General features: G+C 39.4%; 1 protein-coding gene across 1 annotated transcript; it reads left to right on the plus strand.

The window, feature by feature from the left end:
* The first annotated feature begins 11,494 nt into the window (after positions 1-11,494).
* On the plus strand, positions 11,495-17,655 carry LOC137622187 (ATP synthase subunit d, mitochondrial-like). The gene is made up of 4 exons (XM_068352627.1): positions 11,495-11,693; positions 12,034-12,202; positions 15,650-15,787; positions 17,420-17,655. Exons 1-4 carry the CDS (start codon positions 11,572-11,574, stop codon positions 17,507-17,509), a joined length of 519 nt encoding a protein of 172 aa, XP_068208728.1. The 5' UTR covers positions 11,495-11,571; the 3' UTR covers positions 17,510-17,655.
* The last annotated feature ends 828 nt before the right edge of the window (positions 17,656-18,483 follow it).

Genomic DNA, 18,483 nt, shown 5'->3' on the forward strand with positions numbered 1-18,483 from the left:
CATTTTGACGGATCTTCGTCCTCTGTCCTGCGTGCAGGAGTCTCCTTGTGAGGTATGTAGTTAGTGGCCATCCACAGAGGTTTTGTAGGCAGTGGAAGAAGAATGCCAAGCGGGACTCTTCCCCTTCAAGTTCATCCTCTTAGATAATAAAACCTCACCGTCTTCCTCCATCGGCTCATTCCCATCACAATGACACTGCTCTATCAGTTTCCGCCGGGAATGGTTGAGCAAGAGTGGTATCCTATTGACCCCTAGACAACCTTGTGGTTCTGAGGATTCAGTCACATCCCTTAGCAAAGCGGCGCCTCTCTCGGCTGTAGGGGTCTCTCTGCTCACTGTGCGTCAGCTGTGGCCTTCCTTGGGGCTCTCAGGTACCCCATGCAAGGAACAGTTGCTAGAGGTTTTTTGGTTAGGGAGACAGGAGGAGCACACAACTGCCTCCCCAAGTGTCACTTAGGACTTCCCCTTAGCGATACTGTAGGTCACTTACCAATGGAATGTCATGTCACTACAGTAGCAACTTAAGCTTCTGCTCTACTGCCCTTCATTTGTTCTGCTTAGGCGGACGAACGTGAGCAGTTGTAGACTAGTGCCCGTGTGGTTACCAATTGGGGGATCCCCTCAGAGTGAACCCAGATACTAGCTTCGGCTATGTTTCACACCTTACAATACCTGCCCCCCAACCTGAGGCTGCACAGAGTGCCTCCACCAGGTGATGAGAGCCTGTCTGATTCGTGAGTGAAGTGCCCGTCTCCTGAGTGGTTGCTACTGCCAGGAGCTTCCACAAGCGTGTGCTCAATTCATCGATGCCTCTTTCTAGATCTTTGGAGCATAGCTTTTCTGAGCTAGACGAAGATGGGCTTAGGCGGCTATTCAGAGCTGCCGCCCCTCGCCGGCATGTCTGTAAAATACTGCAAAATCCTCAACATTTTGTGAGTTATCTGCACCTCTGGTTTCAACCTCATATGAGGGAAAAAGTGTTGTTCTGCATGCACACCAGAGCATAACAACAGCCCCTCCTTCGTCTTTTCCCGTGCAAGTCCTTCCTCTTGTAGGATAGTGTAAGGCAGAGTTTCACCATAGTGCGTGAAAGCATAAATCCTAGTCTCGCGGGCGAGTTTTGCGCACCCATCCACCAAGTACTAGCAAGGTGGGTGGGCAAACTCTTCCACCTCACGAAGGTCTACGTTCTACCAAGTTTGCTCACAATTCTCACAATAGCAAGTTTGTGAGCCCTTACTTGCCAACATGTCACGCTTCAGCATCACACGTACCACAGGAATGCAGTACTGTACCAATGTAGCATGTGCCCTCTCACCATTGTGCAGCTTGCCACCTTACCTGGGCACAAGTATGCAGGGGCTCGCTGTACCAGAGCCTGTCTCGCCATCAATTGGTACAGCAATCGCGCTCACTAAGGACTGCTACTTATGTAGTGCAACTTACATTTCTTCGTCCTACTTCAGTAGTTGGCAAGAGTACACTCGCTCGCGATCAGCTACCTGACCGTTCTTGAAGCAGAGTATGTAGGCGAACACAATAAACCACCCGTTCATGCTCGCCCCTTCCTTGGGACTCCACCCAAGCCTACAAAGCACTCATGGTGCCCCAATGGATGAACTTGCCTTTTCAAAGGATATTCCTTGGTATGCAGACCTTGTGCAGGCAGTCCCCAGACCAACCCACGCTCCTTCAGTGTTACCTCCGTAGGGTACACCAATCATCCCTTTGGAGGTTTCAGAGTCCTCTGGGAGGAGTAACCCTCTGTCATACCTTGGGTGTAGTAGCACTGCAATAAAGCAGATTCCTTCTCTGGTGGCACCTTGCCTTCCATCCCTCTAGGTACTGGCTGAAACACTGGGTGGGAAAGCCCCAGAAGAGGATGAAGCCACCTAGGTCTAACAGCCTCAGGGGACTCTCACCATCCCAGAACCAGCAGGGGCTCGAGATCTCCGAGAGAGGTCTTCTTTACTGACAACCATTGGCTCTTGCCGATAGAGTGAGCTCGGCAAGAACTCCCTGCTCCAATTGCAAAAGGTTTCAATTCCTCCTCGCGGACCTTCTGAGGACATTCAATCTAAGGAACATATGCGGAAGGAGACTTCCTCCATTCTCTCAGACTTAAAGATTTGTCCATGAGATAGAAAAGATACTAAGACCATTTTGAAGAATTGTCACTAGATATCAGAGCAACCAGATATGAGTTAGGTCTTTTAGATCCAGTTTGTCTGTAAGACCAGAACATAGCAGCCTCCTTTCGAGGTCTTAAGTTTACTCGCCGATTAGTTGAAGACTGGCCCACCCTGGGCTCCTATGGAAGAGAGCCTGGGGGCGAAAGACCCTTTGACAATGGTTCTGAACATAACAACTGAATGATACCTGTGTCAGCCAGTCCAATTATTTCTTCCTTGAAGCAGAAAGACTAACCATGTCTTTCTCTAGGTGCTGTCTTGCATCCGTAAGATAAACTCCTTGGGAAAACCAGATAAAGCTCCTGGTGAGGGAAAGAATACTGCCCTTGACCTCTTCTATGACACCCCTGGCTTACCAAGACTTAGGTAGCCATGCCTTGGTCTAGAGGGGTTACAGATGCCAAGAACAGGGCTCACGCCCAAGTGGCAGGAGTTTCAGTCCCTCAAGTCAGTAAACTCAATTAATTTGCTTCCTCCACTGTACATACATTAGAAGTACTACAAGATCATAGATGACAAGCTGTCACCCTTTCGTTTGGACCCAACAATTCTGGCCTTCACCCAGAATATGCCCCTGGATAAAGTAGCTTCTCTGCCTGTGGCTTTCACTGCAGTGGAAACTGGAAACATGGAGTGGGTTGCAAGGTGCTCTTGGCTGGACTACTGGTTGGGATTGGTGGGAGACCTCTTCAGGAATGAAGACTTTAACACCAATCAGGAAGCAATGTCTGCTTTCCTTCTCTCAGGCACCAGGACTGGAATTTCTTACCCACAACATTCAACCAGTGGGTCAACTAGGTTTTGAGAAGGCTGGATGCTGTAACCTCTCAAAAAGTCCAGAAGTACATATCTGGGAGGGAAGCTATAAAGCTAAGCAACTCCTCAATGGACGGCCCCTTTCCCTTTAACGTGAGGATATCAAAGAAGTTGCTGAGAGATGGAGGAAGGCAAGCCAAGACTTACTATATCACCAGACAATGACCTCGCTCGTATTCATTGGTACCTCTGCCGCAGCGATTGTCACCAATAAAACGCCAGGGGCACAAGATGGAGTCTCTAAGTTGCAAAGCAGGTCACTTCCAAGAAGCAGGGTCCCAACCAGCCCTTTTTGGCCGAAGGTTCCAGTGGTAGTGGAACAAAAGGTGGAAGGCATGGCTAATTCTGCGAGGGGGAAATTCCTCCTGCCAGTCCACTGGTGAAGGTTTCACGGGGCTGAACCTTGGTCAGTTTTCGTCCTCCGAGCGAAATACCACATCCCGTTCGCACACATTCCTTCCTACAATCTGACATCCAGTAGAGTTCCAGCGCGAAAGGATCCATGAAGGAACAAGCCCTTCAGGACGCAGTCCAGACCATGTTGGAGAAGGATGCTCTCAAGAGGTCCTAGATGGGTCTCCAGGCTTCTACAGTTAACTCTTACTTGTAGAGACTGGTCCTGGAGGCTGGAAAGCAGTCATGGTTCTCTGCATACTTCCAGATCCCAATTCATACATCATCAAGAAAGTATCCACGATTTGTTCTAAACAAGAAATACCAATTCAAGGTGCTGTGTTTCGGTCTGTCCAGAACACCTAAGGTGTTCACGCAGTTCTTTTCCCTGGTGTCTATCTCGGCGTACAAGAACGGCATTCGTCTCCTTCGATACCTAGACGACTGGCTGATTCTTGTAGACTCAATGGAGATCCTTCACCTTCACGAAGACAAACTAATCAAGTTGTGTCACGATTTGGGGATTTTGGTAAATCACAAAAAGTCCTCTCTACAACCTTCACAAGATCTGGTATATCTCAGGATAAAACTAGACAAAAAGATCTGGTATATCTCAGGATAAAACTAGACAAAATCTTTCTGTATATAGACTAAGAGACTGACAGGCAGCTCACCTGTTTCTATTGCTAGATAAGTTACCAGCACATCGGTGGCCAAGGCTCCTTGTAGAGACTGGTTCCTGACGGCCGTCTTCTCATCTGATCTTTCCAGTTGCAGCTGAAGACCAAGTCTCTGTACAAAGACCCTCCGAACCATCTGGTTCCGATACGGTCAGAGTAAATGAGAGACCCGAGTCGGTGGGTGTCAGACACCAATCTGCTCAACTCAAGGGAACAGACCTTCTCTCTCCTCCCTGGAATTGATGCTCTTCACGATATGTCAAAAGAAATGTGGGAGGCTCGCCTGCTGCACCATTGGGACCCCGGGCTTTAGCCCGAGTCTGAGCAACAGTGCCACATAAACCTGAAAATGAGGGCAACCTTTCTAGCCTTCAAGCAATTCCATCAGCACCTTACAGGACACTCTTTGGTGCTGATGAGAGAGACCACCACAGTAGTGGCTTACATAAATAAGCATGGAGGTACTTTCTCTCAGCCCCTCGGCCATCTAGCTGTGGAGATAAGATGGACGAAAGAAAACTCGGTAGCACTATCAGCCCGCTTCATCCTGGGCAAGCGAAATGTTCTGGCAGACAATCTGAGCAGAATCACTCAAATTGTCAGAGTGGTTTTTGAAATATCAGATAGCCAACAAAGTCTAGAGTGTGGGGTTCGCCGATGATAGACCTGTTCGCGATGTCCCAAAACCGAAAATTTCCAGCGTTCTCACCAGTACCAGATCCCCAAGCCATCTGGCAGAATACCTTCAACATCAGTGGCACAACATGGCTTTCTATTTATTCCTCACCCCACCTTCTGCCTGGTGAGGAGTCTTCTGAACAAAGTAAGGGCATCGCAAGATCTTTGTCACTAATAGTTCCGATTTGGCAACACGCAGAACAGTTTCCTGACCTACATCTGCTCACAGAGGTACCAAGGGAGCTTCCTCCACTTCCCGATCTACTTAGACAACCACTCGCAAAAATATTACACAGAGCAGTAGCTTCGCTACGACTTAATGCCTGGAGATTACCAAGCAACTCCTCAAAGCGACTGGTTGCAAAAAGAAAGTCAGGATACTTCCCGGAGTCATAATCCGCAGTCTACCAAGCAAAGTGGGCTTTCTTGTGGTTGGTGTCATGGAAGGGGTATTGCTCCTCTCAATGCTGCTATTCCAGTGATAGAGTTTTTCATGTACAGTACCTCAGGGAGGAAAAACTCTGCCTGGTCTTAGTGGTGAAAGGTTACTGCTCAGCCTTAAGATTGAGATTTCCTCCTCGGTGAAATTGCCTCTCATCATATGGAGTTTTGAGTGCACTTGCTCTCAGTTGAAAGTCAGACCTCCTCCTTGGAACATAGTTCGCGTGCTACAAGCCCTGAAAGGCGCACCTTACAAACCGCTAGGCCTGCTCTCTGCCAAGAGTGCCAGTGAACTACATGGTCTGTTCTAAGACGTTGCACATTCAAGGGGATGGGGCAGGTAACAGGCTCGTCGTTCGTACGATAATTATCGTACATGTACGATTATTTTGCGTCCAGTGCGATGTGCAATAGATACCTTAGGTATTGTACGCTTTTGTACAATAATTTCGAGCATTGAGAATATTAGATAAAAAAAAAATATTTCATCTTCACAAACATTTTATCAAAATATTTCTTCAAAATTAATAAATTTGCCAATGTTTTTCATTCTGGTTGTTTTCCTGGCATCTATACTTTGTTCTGTTATTGAGGGTAGCTTATAATTTCCCTAGGGATAAGAGATTAACTCATGGGAGAAGAAAGGCAAGGGATTACTTCAGTGTATGATTAGCGAATGCTTGAATGATGGATAACCCAATTGCATTACTTCTTGAAGGTTAAACTTAAGATTTTTTGTGCATATTGATGCTTCTACTGTAGATAACATAATTTTCATTTCTGGTAAATTCTCCAGTAAAGTATTAGAGAACATTCCAATAATTATTGTAAATTTAAGAGACTTGAGGTTAAAGTTTGTTCATGAGAGGCAGAAGCAAAGGACAGAACTATGCTTTAAAGACCGGCCATATATACTTAACATCAGCGGCCAAGATCCATCTCCATCAAGCTAGGTCCAGGAGGGACAGGCAATGACTGCTGATGACTTTGCAGATACTCCTACAGGCTTCCCCATCTTGCAAGGATGATCGTTGCAGACACTAGAATACAATACAGTACAATAGACCCCCGCCATACGACATTAATTCGTTCCGGAGTTGGTATCGTATGGTGAAAATGTCGTATGGCGGGCAATAGAATAGCTAATGCGTGCAAAACCCCAGGTAAAAACATTGAAAATTAGTATGTAACAAAATAGTATAGTAAGCACTGTACTACAGTATACTTATATATAATATACATGTACTGTACAGTATATAATTAAATAACATTACAGGTATAAATAAAAACTATATACTGTATTGTACTGTAAAGGAAAAATTAAATTTTATTTACCTTTGGAGTGACGTGACTTGAGCTGGTAGTGGGTGGAGGCAGAGGGGGGTGGAAATGGTAGATATAAAAATGTATCGATGCTAATTATGTTATGTACACTTAATGATAAATTTATTCATACTATTAAACACTTAAAATGCTTTTTTTTGTTTTCGTCTTTTGAAATTTTTATGATTTTTTTTAGAACTTAAAAAATCACTTTTAGCTTTTATTAATAGAATCACTTATATCATCTTTGCTTTCCGACACTTCTCTTTTGGAGAAATATCTATCCAAAGAAGCCTGTTTCTGACAATTCCTCAGCATATTTCTAAAATGACTCATACACTTGTCATTAACACTCTCCATAAGACGACCTGTGTGAAGTTTTTCTTCAATGAAACTCGTAAGGTTTTCATACCAACCAATAGCTTCCCTTATTTCTGCCGATGTCGTTTCTTCAGTCTCCCCCCGTCCTCGCCACCACTAGAGCTGTGCGTCCTCTTGAATGATGGTCAACTGCATTGCCTCCAACTCCTTCAAGTCTTCAGTCGTAAGCTACTCCCTGTGCTCCTCGATAAGGTTATGGACGTCAGCCTCATCGAAAACAAGCCCCATGGACCTCCCGATTGAAATTATTTCCTCAACATCACCCTCAGGGGCAGGATCATCAACGGCCTCGTCTTCGGTTGACGGTTCGAAACCTTCGAAGTCTCGTTCTGCCACAACAGCTGGCCACAGTTTCTTACTAGCGAGATTAACGATGCGCATGCCTTCTTCGTATTTCTTTATTATCTCCAGCTTCGTTTCCATAGTACAGTAATCATCTTCTCTCTTCTCCCTTTAACATCACTAGCAATCTTGGGACCCATGGCTAACGAATTAAAGTTAGAATTTAGCACTAAAATGAACAAAAAATACGATATCGCAAGCACTCACACGAGATCAAGTCTTTACGAAACGCACACGAGATTCTGAATTGACGCGTGTATAACAGAGAGAGAGGCAGCATCTCTCTCAAGCATTGTGGGATGGATTTCGGCCAATAGCCTATCGGCATCTTAGTACGCCGTGACGCCGACCAATAACAGACCAGCTTCTTAGTGACGTATGAGCATGGGGGTAGGCTAGTGACTCGCACAGTCGTACGCGAAAAACCACCAAGTTTGAATTTTGGAATTCGATGCCGTAAGGTGGGGAAAAATGTCGTAACGAGGGGACAAAAAAACATCCTATTCCACACCGTAGCATTGAAAAAACGTAAGCTAGGGACACCATAAACCGGAGGTCTACTATAAACTAAAGAAATTGAGAGGGGCCCGAACCCCCATCCAAAAGATATGAAGCAACTAAGAAATCATAATTACTGTATGGTGTATTCTTAACATAGTGTGCATGGTCCAAATTTAAAAACAGAATGGTGAAAATTTTGGTTAAATGACAATCAGGGGTAAAATGCTCTCTCGAGATGCAAACTAGGTTACCGATTAGTGTAATATACAGTAAATGCATGGCATTGAGAAAGTCAAGAAAATTGCCTAGGAATCTATGCAAGTGTTAAAAATATTAAATTACTTTTTATTCCTATTATACAGTACATTAGATTTATGAGACTGTAGTCGTATTCTTAGGTTAACAGAGCTTGAAACCAAAGAGTCTGGCCATGAATAGGAAGCAAAAGCTGAAACACGACAGTAGTAGAAGCTCAACAGTCATGTGGGAAGAGATTGAAGGAAACAGTTGAAATGTACAAGGCAGAAAGCATTGCAACTGTAAAAGGATGTTTCAAAGAACCCTTCTGATGCCACGTGCAGTGTGCCTTACAAAGTCATAAGTGGTACTGTTCTGACCCTTCTATGTTTTAATGCAATCAATTTTTGGCTTCCAACTGTACTTTTGTTTTTGCTTCCTTTCTTGTTGATGTCCTGCTCCTTAAATTTTATTTCACAACGTACCCTGTTTACACTCTTAAGTATTCATACAACACCTTGAGAAATGACCCTCAGTGGAAGACTATTGTTAATGTGTCTCCGGTGTTACAATGCAAGTACAGTACTACCAAGTGTCTTTGTAGCATCCCTATGGGCCTTAGCACCCTCTTTTTAGCCTTTAACTTTGTTTCTACTTCCTTTCTTCAATCTTGCTGTCCCACATCTTTTATTGTCACAGTACAGCTGCTTTAAAAGTGTGCCTCCAGTTGCATCTGGTCACTGAATGGCATTCCTTTCATCATCAGTGCATGGCCATTAGGTCCAAATTAGGGTTGTTCTAAATATTTCAAAGGCTAGTACTTTTTGATGTAAATGTAAAATTATTATTATTATTATTATTATTATTATTATTATTATTATTATTATTACTTGCTAAACTACAACCCTAGTTGAAAAAGCAGGATGCTTTAAGCCCAAGGGCGCCAACAAGGAAAATAGCTCAGTGAGGAAAGGAAATAAGGATATATACTACAAAAGTTTAAATACAACATTACAATAAATATTTCACAAATCAATAAAAACTTAAAAAAAAAAAAAGGAAGAGAAACAAGATAAAAATAAGTGTGCCCGAGTGTACCATCAATCAAGAAAACTCTACCAAAGACAGTGGAAGACCATGGTACAGAGGCCATGACACTAAACAAGACTAAGAGAACAATGGTTTGATTTTGGAGAATCCTTCTGATCCTAGAAGAGCTGTCCACCATAGCTAAGTCTCTCTTCTACCCTTTTCACAAGGAGAATAGCTACAGAACAATTACATTGCAGTAGTTAACCCTTGAGTGAAGAAGAATTTTTTAGTAATTGCAGTATTTTCAGGTGTATGAGGACAGAGGAGAATGTGGAAAGAATAGGTCAGACTATTCGGTGTATATACAAGCAAAGGAAAGAGAGTCTTAATCAGAGAGAGGGTTCCAATGTAATACTGCCTGGCCAGTCAAAGGACCCCATAACTCTCTCGCCGCTCTCGCGGTAATATCACAACAGGTTTAAAGGCTATTTTTCCTAACCCAAGAGTTACTGTAATTAGATGGTTACATGATGGTCTTCAATGAACTAGAGAAAACAAACTATGGTGGCTCTTCATAAAAACACATTTAGTGAGACAAAATCAGTATATTTTACTTGAACCAAATTAGCAATGACCCTTGTAGTCTACTGTATATAGTCCAAATTCATAAACTAAATAAAAGAAGAGGTAGCAATAAATGACAATGTTGACTTGTGTGGACCTTTTCCAGAGGAGACTGAACATAATGAGAACTTCTCATTGCTGTTCAATAATAGGAGTACTTTGTTAAAAGATGCCAAAAAGAAGTCAAATTTTGTTAAGGGGACAAACAGCATTTTAGGTAGCCAAATGTTGTTAATAAGGACCAATTTTGAGCGTTTAGACCTCAACAAGGGCCAAACGGACAACTTTTTTTTCCCCACTCTGCACCCGAGGTTTCAGCACGGCCATGGGGCTAACATGAAAAGGCTAATGCAATAATTTTGAGTAGATCTTTTCTTGCTGTGGTAACCTTTCATATGTATTCATTTGGAGAGTTTGAAATAGTTTTTTTTTAAACGTATAAATTAGCATGGTCATATATCAGAATAATTATACAGCATACTGTAATAAATCACTCCTATTTTCTAATATTGACAGCTGAATACAGTGAGCATGTTGTCAAATACATATAGGTTAGTGGAATGATAAATTTACATTTAATAAAATCAGTTGAATGTTTCGAATGGTTAACTGGAAATTCACATACCACTATTTAGTCAAAATTCAACATTAGACACTACTGCATATTTTGCCAGGATCTACTAAATTCTGCAAAATGTACCCCAATAGACATCTAATAATTATTATCATTTCATCAATACTATTATCATGAGAGAGAGAGAGAGAGAGAGAGAGAGAGAGAGAGAGAGAGAGAGAGAGAGAGAGAGAGAGAGAGAGAGAGAGAGAGAGAGAGAGAGAATAAACTACAAGATATTAAAAAAAATTATCTCAAGTAATATCCAGGACCTCAAAAAGATTAAAAATAAACATACTAAATTGATTACAAATATTATGAAGATTTACCGATAACTATCTACTTTACATTCGCTTGTTACATAATGTAAAATAAGGCTGTGTTCGCTTTGCTTGAGGACAGATCGGGTTTAAAATAACTGTTATACTGCATATATTTATAATACTATCGATTAATTTAAAGTTAGCCTACATACCAGAAAGTTATCTTACGAATATATAAAAACGAATGAATTAGTTTTACTGAATAACGCCCAACACTGAACAAAATTTGTTTTAATTCTTAAATGTTCGAAATCCTTCCTATTATCATAGGATAGAAATAAATTTCTACCCTATTAATCAAACCTAAATCAACTTGTATGGAATATATTACAATCTTTGGATATGAATAGAAAAACGTGAAATAAGATACTGCGCGGAACCAATATCCAAGGCACCATTATCTACTTGAACGAAGCCATCACCGGTCTTTGGGATAAATTATATATCTGAAAAACAGAATATTAGTAATGATCGAAATTTCATCAAGATTTTTTTTCAATTAAATGAAATGTGTCGATATCAAACTAAAATAGAAATAAAAATTAAAAGTCGCCAAAATATCCTAGTTGAACGAAACCGGTAAACTATCCGAGTAAATTATGTTTATCATAAAACATAGCAATGACAATAAAAACGTAGGCCTACATTAATTGAGATTTATATAAATTTCATAAAATTTTTATAAATTTCAAATAAGCAAAAAAATGTTATAAGTTAAAATTGGCAAAATTATCAAGTTGAACGAACCCGGCACACTATCTTTGAGTAAATTACAATTATCTTAAGATATAGCAATGGCAATAAAAATCGTAAATTAGTTATGATATTTGTACAATTTAATAAAATCTGAACAAATTTCAAATTAAAATGAGAAAAAAAGGTGTTTAGAAGTTAAAATGCCAAGTTGAACGAAGCCGGCAGACGACTTCCCGTCCGAAGCTCAGCTGTTTTCGTGTTGTGACCGACCAACTCAAGAGACTCCATAACATCCCAAAATGGCTGCGAAAAGAGTAGCTGCTTCGGCAATTGACTGGGCTGCCTTTGCCGCCCGAGTTCCTGAGGGCCAGAAGGCCATGTTCAATACTTTTAAGGCAAAATCAGATGGATATCTTAGGAAGTAAGTAGTTTTCTACAATTCGATTTTAAGATGGATTGTTATGGCCATAGGATGCTCCTGCCGGCTACGTATTAACGAGACTTTCATTGATTGAATGTCCCTTTTTGGAAGCTAATATTATAAATATTTTATTATAATTTGTTTATATAGGGAATAAGTAGCAATAAATACCGTCCAACCGTTTTATAGGAGCTAATTTAGGTAACTACCATACGGTAGTATTGCTTAGCCCAGGCTGGTAGGGCTACTGTAAATAGGTATTGGACTTCAGCTGAATAATTTTAAGTAGGTTAGGCCAGCTTTAGTACTTTCAACTTATTTTCTTGTTTTCGTTTTCCAGAGTGCTCACTTTACCCGAAGCAGCTCCTCCAATCGATTTCGCCGCATACAAGTCTCGCATTGCAATTCCGGGAATGGTCGAAGAGTTCCAAAAGCAGTACGAGGCTCTGAAAATTCCTTACCCAGCCGACACTGTTTCAGCAGAGATCGATGGGGTTCAGAAAGAGGCCGTAAGTTTATCGGTGGCTTTGACATTTCTTCATAGTGTATGAAATCTGCCATTTGAATTTTCAGCTATGGGGTACTTCGATAATTATTTGGGGGTGTATTTTTTAAGTATCGCTAGGAATACAGCAGTCTAAAGGGGATTGCAGCGTCCCCCCCCCTTAGGTAAATGGTTAAGGAAACCGCTTATAGGTTAGGTTAGATGGAGAAGTTAGGGAGTCTATGCAATTGAGAGATCATGTCCGTTGTTATACAAAGGCTCTAATTATAGTACTGTAGATGAATCGAGAACTACAGTAACATCTTGTAGTTTTATCAATAACTGCACTACAGTAACTTACAGTAGATGTAATGCTTGTTCTGCGTATGGGAGCCTTTGGATATCAGCGGCCAGTTCCTCACGTGTTCATTAAAAATGAACATCAACTAAACTAAACTTTACCCCTAACCTAACCTAAAAGCTGTGTCCTCACCTACTTAACTAAAAGGAGGGCTAACATCCGCCCTACGACCCCCTTTACACTGCTGTATTCTAAGTTCATCATAATACATACAGGTGGCCGCTATCATACATACACCCCTGTGTATGCTGTATACGTGATATCAAACATACTTAAATAATGGGTTATAATTGTGTTATAGAACATTGGGACTTAAGACTATTTAATTAAGATACATTAGATGCACAGTTGTTGCTTATGCCTCGACCCTAAGGTACTACTACTATGAACAAAGTGAAAGAGATTCGCATGTAAGGGTCGACGCTCGAAATAGAAATTAGTTAAATTTAGAGCAATGAGGAAATAGAAAATTTTTAATCATCTAGGTTTTTATAATTTTCAGAGTTGTAGCTTAGCAAGTAATAATAATAATAATGTTGATTCCAATCTCATAATCAACATTACCACTGTGATGCTCTGTACTATAGTGATGTGAAACCAACCACAGAGGGAAATGGGGTTTTGGGTGGTGCAAAACCCTGGTGAAGTAAATGGTAGCCGAGTAACCATACCACGTTTGCATAACCTAAGAGGCGGTCTCCTCTACTACTTAATGCCCCACCCCCCTCCCTTCCTAACCTCACCTACAACACCACAAAAACAAATATCGAAACCTTACAATAAACCACCTATGCACATATGGTATGCATAAAGAAACTCGAAATGTTCACATTTACCATGAAATGTTCTAATTGACACTAGATTAGAAGCTAAGTATTCATTTACACTACAGAACTAAAAATAATTTTACAGCATTTGAGTTGGTTACCCATGGCTCATTCATAAAATTTACCGAAACAAAAATGGTCTGAAATCAAACTGAAAGCCCACATTAAACAAGTCTTCACTAAAGCTGGTTTTCAGTAATTATGCTGAAATGCAAAAATTGTCTTTGATTGGAAAATGCATGAAACTAAAGAACCAATCAGGTTACAACTTACACCCGTTTCCATAACTTCAAAAAAAAAAGTATGGTATGATTATCTTACTAACAATGCATCATTAAAAAAATATAGTCAGGAGCCCAAACCCCATCCTGTGACATCACGCAGATTTCTTCGGAACCAAGAAATTTCTGCAACTAATAATATATCGGCAGATATCTTTGGTAATTACTAACTTTTTATCGTAATTGTATTTTTTGTATTCAGATTAAGACGACTTAGTAATTTCATCACCTTGTTGAAACTAATGTAACTGAAATTAATTTAGCTTTGAAAAATTTTCTAATATTTTATTTTGCGCAGGAATAGACCTATTTTAATAAAACAGACTATACTGGATATAAAACAAAAGCCCGGTACAATAAAAAACTGTCAAAACAAACTATGGTACTTAACATTGGAATGTGTGAAGATGGAGCTTCGGACATGACAAAATAAATCCACGATTGATAAAAAAGACCGAGAGCACCACAAAACAATTCAACACTTTAGATTCCAAAAAGAAGGATGCTGTTCAGATGGCGCTCGCGTCGTAGCGTGGGTGGTGTGGCGCTGGGGGTTGACTAGGGCCTTTGTATCGGCCCATCCCTTTGACGAAGGAATTAACTAAATGGAAGACAACCTGTGAATAGTGGATTTCACGCGCCTTTGCTTTATACACGACACCCAAAAGGTGCTCGCGCGAGGGTTGTAACTTCAGCATTCCATGCTTTTATCTTTCTCTGGTATAATTGGAAGGTTTTGTCAGAAAAGAAATACAAGAAGGACTCTTTTCACCGGGCACCACAGGTCTCTCCCCAGAAATAGATTTTTCCTTCGTCAAAATCCCTTTTATAGGTCTGTTGGGATTTCACCCCTGAATACAAGAAGAAGCAAAGTTGGAAAAATTTCATTTTTACTACAAGGTCACATAGTTAGCAAAATAAAATGCAAGGTTGTCGTTGGACAAACCAAACTACTACTATAATACAGTATTTTATACCAGCAGGTTGACTTTAAAATATCAACCTATTAATATTTTATTTATTTTTTTTTGTCCCCCTGAAAGGTTTGCTACAGTATTATTAAATCTGCGGTAATCTCCAAAGGTTACCTAAATTTAATTGTTGGTTTGTTTCCTCATCAGGATATAAGAAAGGTTGTAGTATGGTTTTAATGTTTGGAATATTAATATAATTGAATTAGAGGCTTGATTGATTGATTCATTAGAAGTTTTCTGGCATCCTGACATTGAAGGTCATTGACGCTGATTGAACATTTGAATTTCTTTTATCAGGATTTTATCATAAATAAATATACCATTTGGATGGTTAATTTTGTACACACACAAGCTTTAGTGCAAATATTCAAATAGGATACAATTATACAGAATTTCAATAGACATTACAACAAGGATTTCCAAGCAGAGATTAGTGTAAAATTATACTCTAAACTTCCAGAGAGATCTATGAAGGCCGTTGGAACACGGACTCCTGCATTGTGCAGATTGTTAAAAAAAAAAGAAAAAAAATTTAAAGTGCATCATGATCTCTCAAAAACATCAACCCTCACATCCCAATGGCTAAAATGGTGTTGTTTATATAACAAAAGTTTGAAGTTGCCTCACGAGACCAATAAAAACGTAACTTTGTACGTCCAGCAATGACATCTCCCTAGTCTTTAACCTCCAACAGGCACAGCTTTTATTACTTAGGTAATCATACGAAAAACCCTATACCGAACTTTGCTTGCTGTTTCTATTCCGACGTTACCCGAAACATAGTTCGCTGAGCTGTGTGGACGGAGCCTAATATCAATGGTTTCTTTTATTATACAGTACATTATTGTAATTTAAAAATAATAGTAGACTCCTTTGTCAGACAAAGGTACTTTTGAAATGATAGCATGCTGTATTCTTCTATACTTTTGTCTCTTAAGTAAATGCTTTGAGAGTAAAATCATTCTTTATAGGTGTTAAAAACATTTAATGAAGTTCTTTCTAATTAATTAGTCAAATTTGAATTCATAGGCTGCAGAAGTTCAGAACTACATCAAGGAAAGCAACAATCGCATTGCCCAGCTGCAGGTTGATTTGGCCAAGTGGGAAGCTATGATCCCCTATGACGAGATGACAATGGAAGAATGGACAGAGGCTTTCCCCGAACAGGTACGGTTTGCTACAAGTTTTTGTTGAAGCTATTCATACTTCTTGCTCATAAATTCAACCTTTCTTGGTATGCCAGGAGAGTTTAAACAGTATAGGTTAAACTCCTGAATCAAAACCCAGTTATTGCATAATATGCATTTGCTACAAGTTGCAATCTATTGATCATATGTTCCTTGAAGCTTTGGAAACTGTCAATGCATGAAAGTGTCTAGTTGGCTCCGATTCATATCTGCTTTCCCTAACAAGTGACTGCAAGCTGTGCAGGGAAATATTGCTCCGTTTAGGTATAGTTTAGTGCTTCCTGTTATTTTAAATTGGTTGTCTTTGTTCCCCAGGATATATTTTAAAATATTCATATTTTGACAGAGCATCCCTTATTTGTTTTAAGATGATAGTCACTACAAATAAAAAACTGTGATGCCAGTCTAAAAATAAATTGCAATTTTACGATGCCCATTGCTCAAATGCTTGTAGCATTTGCTTTATGATGCCCATCACTGTCTACTTGGATTTCGTGATTCCTACTAATAAAAATTCTTTGAGTAAAGAACCAGAGGTAGTTTTGAATGGAGTAAATATTGCTTAAACTTCTATGTTACTATAAATTCTCAACTCAAGTTTACAAAATCTAGTAATGTGCTGTAAACAGTGCAATAATCTGTACTTATTGCATAATGGGTAGAAAAATTCAGGGAATTTCCTGATGAAAGCTGTGATCCTGGTAACTTAACTTATCCCAAAGGAAGAAATTTAAAGAAAATGTGCTAGATAATTCAATTACAGAATTTGGAAAGCAAATGGGTTTTGTATGGTGGGTTTCTGTACTTTCCAGGCAGAAAGTTGTAAAGGAATTATCATGTTTGGCAATGTGGACTTTACAAAAGGTTAACACCAATTTTTACAGTTACAAGGAAGAGATGATCATCATCATCTTTGTCTGCATCTTTTCCCACTTGCAAGGAAGAGATGATATCTGTTAGAGTAAGGGGTTCTTTCAAATTGCAGTAGAATGCAGTTGAAATTAGCTTTTGCAATTTGGTTGTTCCACGTGCAAATATGCACAAGTTCCAATCATGTTTCCCCATAAGATGTCCACAGCAGTCAGATATAAGTTCAAAGAAACTTGTTAACGTTCAAATTATTTAGTAAGCCACACATCGTGTTTGCCGAGGATGTTGCAAAGTAGCTTTCCGGTCTGTGATGAAGTTACCAAACTTCTTTGCAAATCTATACTGTCAATGCCTTGCTTTAATTGTGTTAGTACTGTAAAATTGGTCATTAATGTTTTGGTGTGTGTTTCAGTAGATCATGCTTTGACAGCAACTATTTTGTGTATGAAAGAAATTCTAGCTATTACAGATGGTGCTTTAATTAGTTATACATTCCTTCTCATTGACAATATTTTTATTCTTACACCTTGTGTGAGAATGTGTTATTTCATTCTTTAATATCAGGCTTCAATGAACTAACAGGTTATTTTAGTGATGAAAATGTGTTATTTCATTCTTTAATATCAGGCTTCAATGAACTAACAGGTTATTTTAGTGAAATTAAGTAAGATTGTAGCACCCCAAATCTCAGTGGAGCACATTTATGGCAAACGGCTCATTTTATTAATTTTCTCATTTACAGTCCATCACTGCCGAAAATCCAACATTCTGGCCACATTTACCAGAGGACCAAATTGGATACGTGGCCAAGGAAGGTGGAGAGGCTCATTAGAATTAGGTCTCGGAAAGATCAGAGAAGCCATAAATCTTCAAGTTTAATATTGTAGAGTATTGCCCATCAGATACCCTGAGGTTATTTTTATCATTTTGTTGTAAAAATATATCTACTCTTAATTGTAAATAAATATATAAAACTTTTGATGTGTTTATCACCACATTAAATAAGTTTCAAAGGCTTCTTGCAAAGTTTTTTTTTTTTTTCAGAGAATTTATAAGTTCAGTTTACAAATTAAATTTGAAGCATTGATGTTTGATTTTGATGTAATGAGGTTGTGAAAAAGCATCATGCATTCTGTACAGTATTAATAAGATATAATTAAACAAAACAACATCCTTGATATGCAAGAGTTCCCAGATATAGATATTATAGTTTTACATTTGTATTATATCTATTTAGTTAGGATTTAAAAAAAATTACTTTGTTTTCTTTAAGAAACCCGAAGTCTTAACCAAATAGTTTCTACTTTTGGAGCAGATATCATGGTTTGTTTGTCTACATATAAAAGTATTTTACTGAATCTAAGATCAAGCTAAATAATTTATAGCACCCAAAGTACTGAAGTATCTTACTATTGTGTAGCGCTGAATGGCCTTTGATGCCCCAGTGCTTGGCTTAATGCCTAAATCCTATATTCAATTCATTACTATTGTGGAATTTGATATTTTGTTTGATGCTTACTAATTGGAGAGAGCAGTCTTTTACTGCAATGTTATAGAGAGACTTTCCTGGGAACTGGAAATGTAGAAAAAGTTGCAGCTGACAATGCAAGTAATCTTTAATAACTGAAGCAAGTGTTCAATAACCCTCCTTTAATTATAAGAAAATCATACAGCCAGTTATTGTAAAGTCGTCTACAAATGGTAATCATCGCTACCAAAACACATTGGGAAACATCTACGACTCAACTGCTATTCTTAGAAATTACATTGTTTTGATACGGTTTCGTTTGTACCTACGCAACTGCA

Source organism: Palaemon carinicauda, chromosome 29 (assembly GCF_036898095.1).
Source record: "Palaemon carinicauda isolate YSFRI2023 chromosome 29, ASM3689809v2, whole genome shotgun sequence".
NCBI classification, from domain to species: domain Eukaryota; kingdom Metazoa; phylum Arthropoda; class Malacostraca; order Decapoda; family Palaemonidae; genus Palaemon; species Palaemon carinicauda.

What these genes read in the sequence shown, in the direction of transcription:
- LOC137622187 (XM_068352627.1), top strand. Translation starts at nt 11,572, where the DNA reads ATGGCTGCGAAAAGAGTAGCTGCTTCGGCAATTGACTGGGCTGCCTTT. An exon ending in TCAGATGGATATCTTAGGAA is followed by an intron (nt 11,694 to 12,033) that starts GTAAGTAGTTTT and finishes TTCGTTTTCCAG; the next exon opens with AGTGCTCACTTTACCCGAAG. An exon ending in CAGAGGCTTTCCCCGAACAG is followed by an intron (nt 15,788 to 17,419) that starts GTACGGTTTGCT and finishes TCTCATTTACAG; the next exon opens with TCCATCACTGCCGAAAATCC.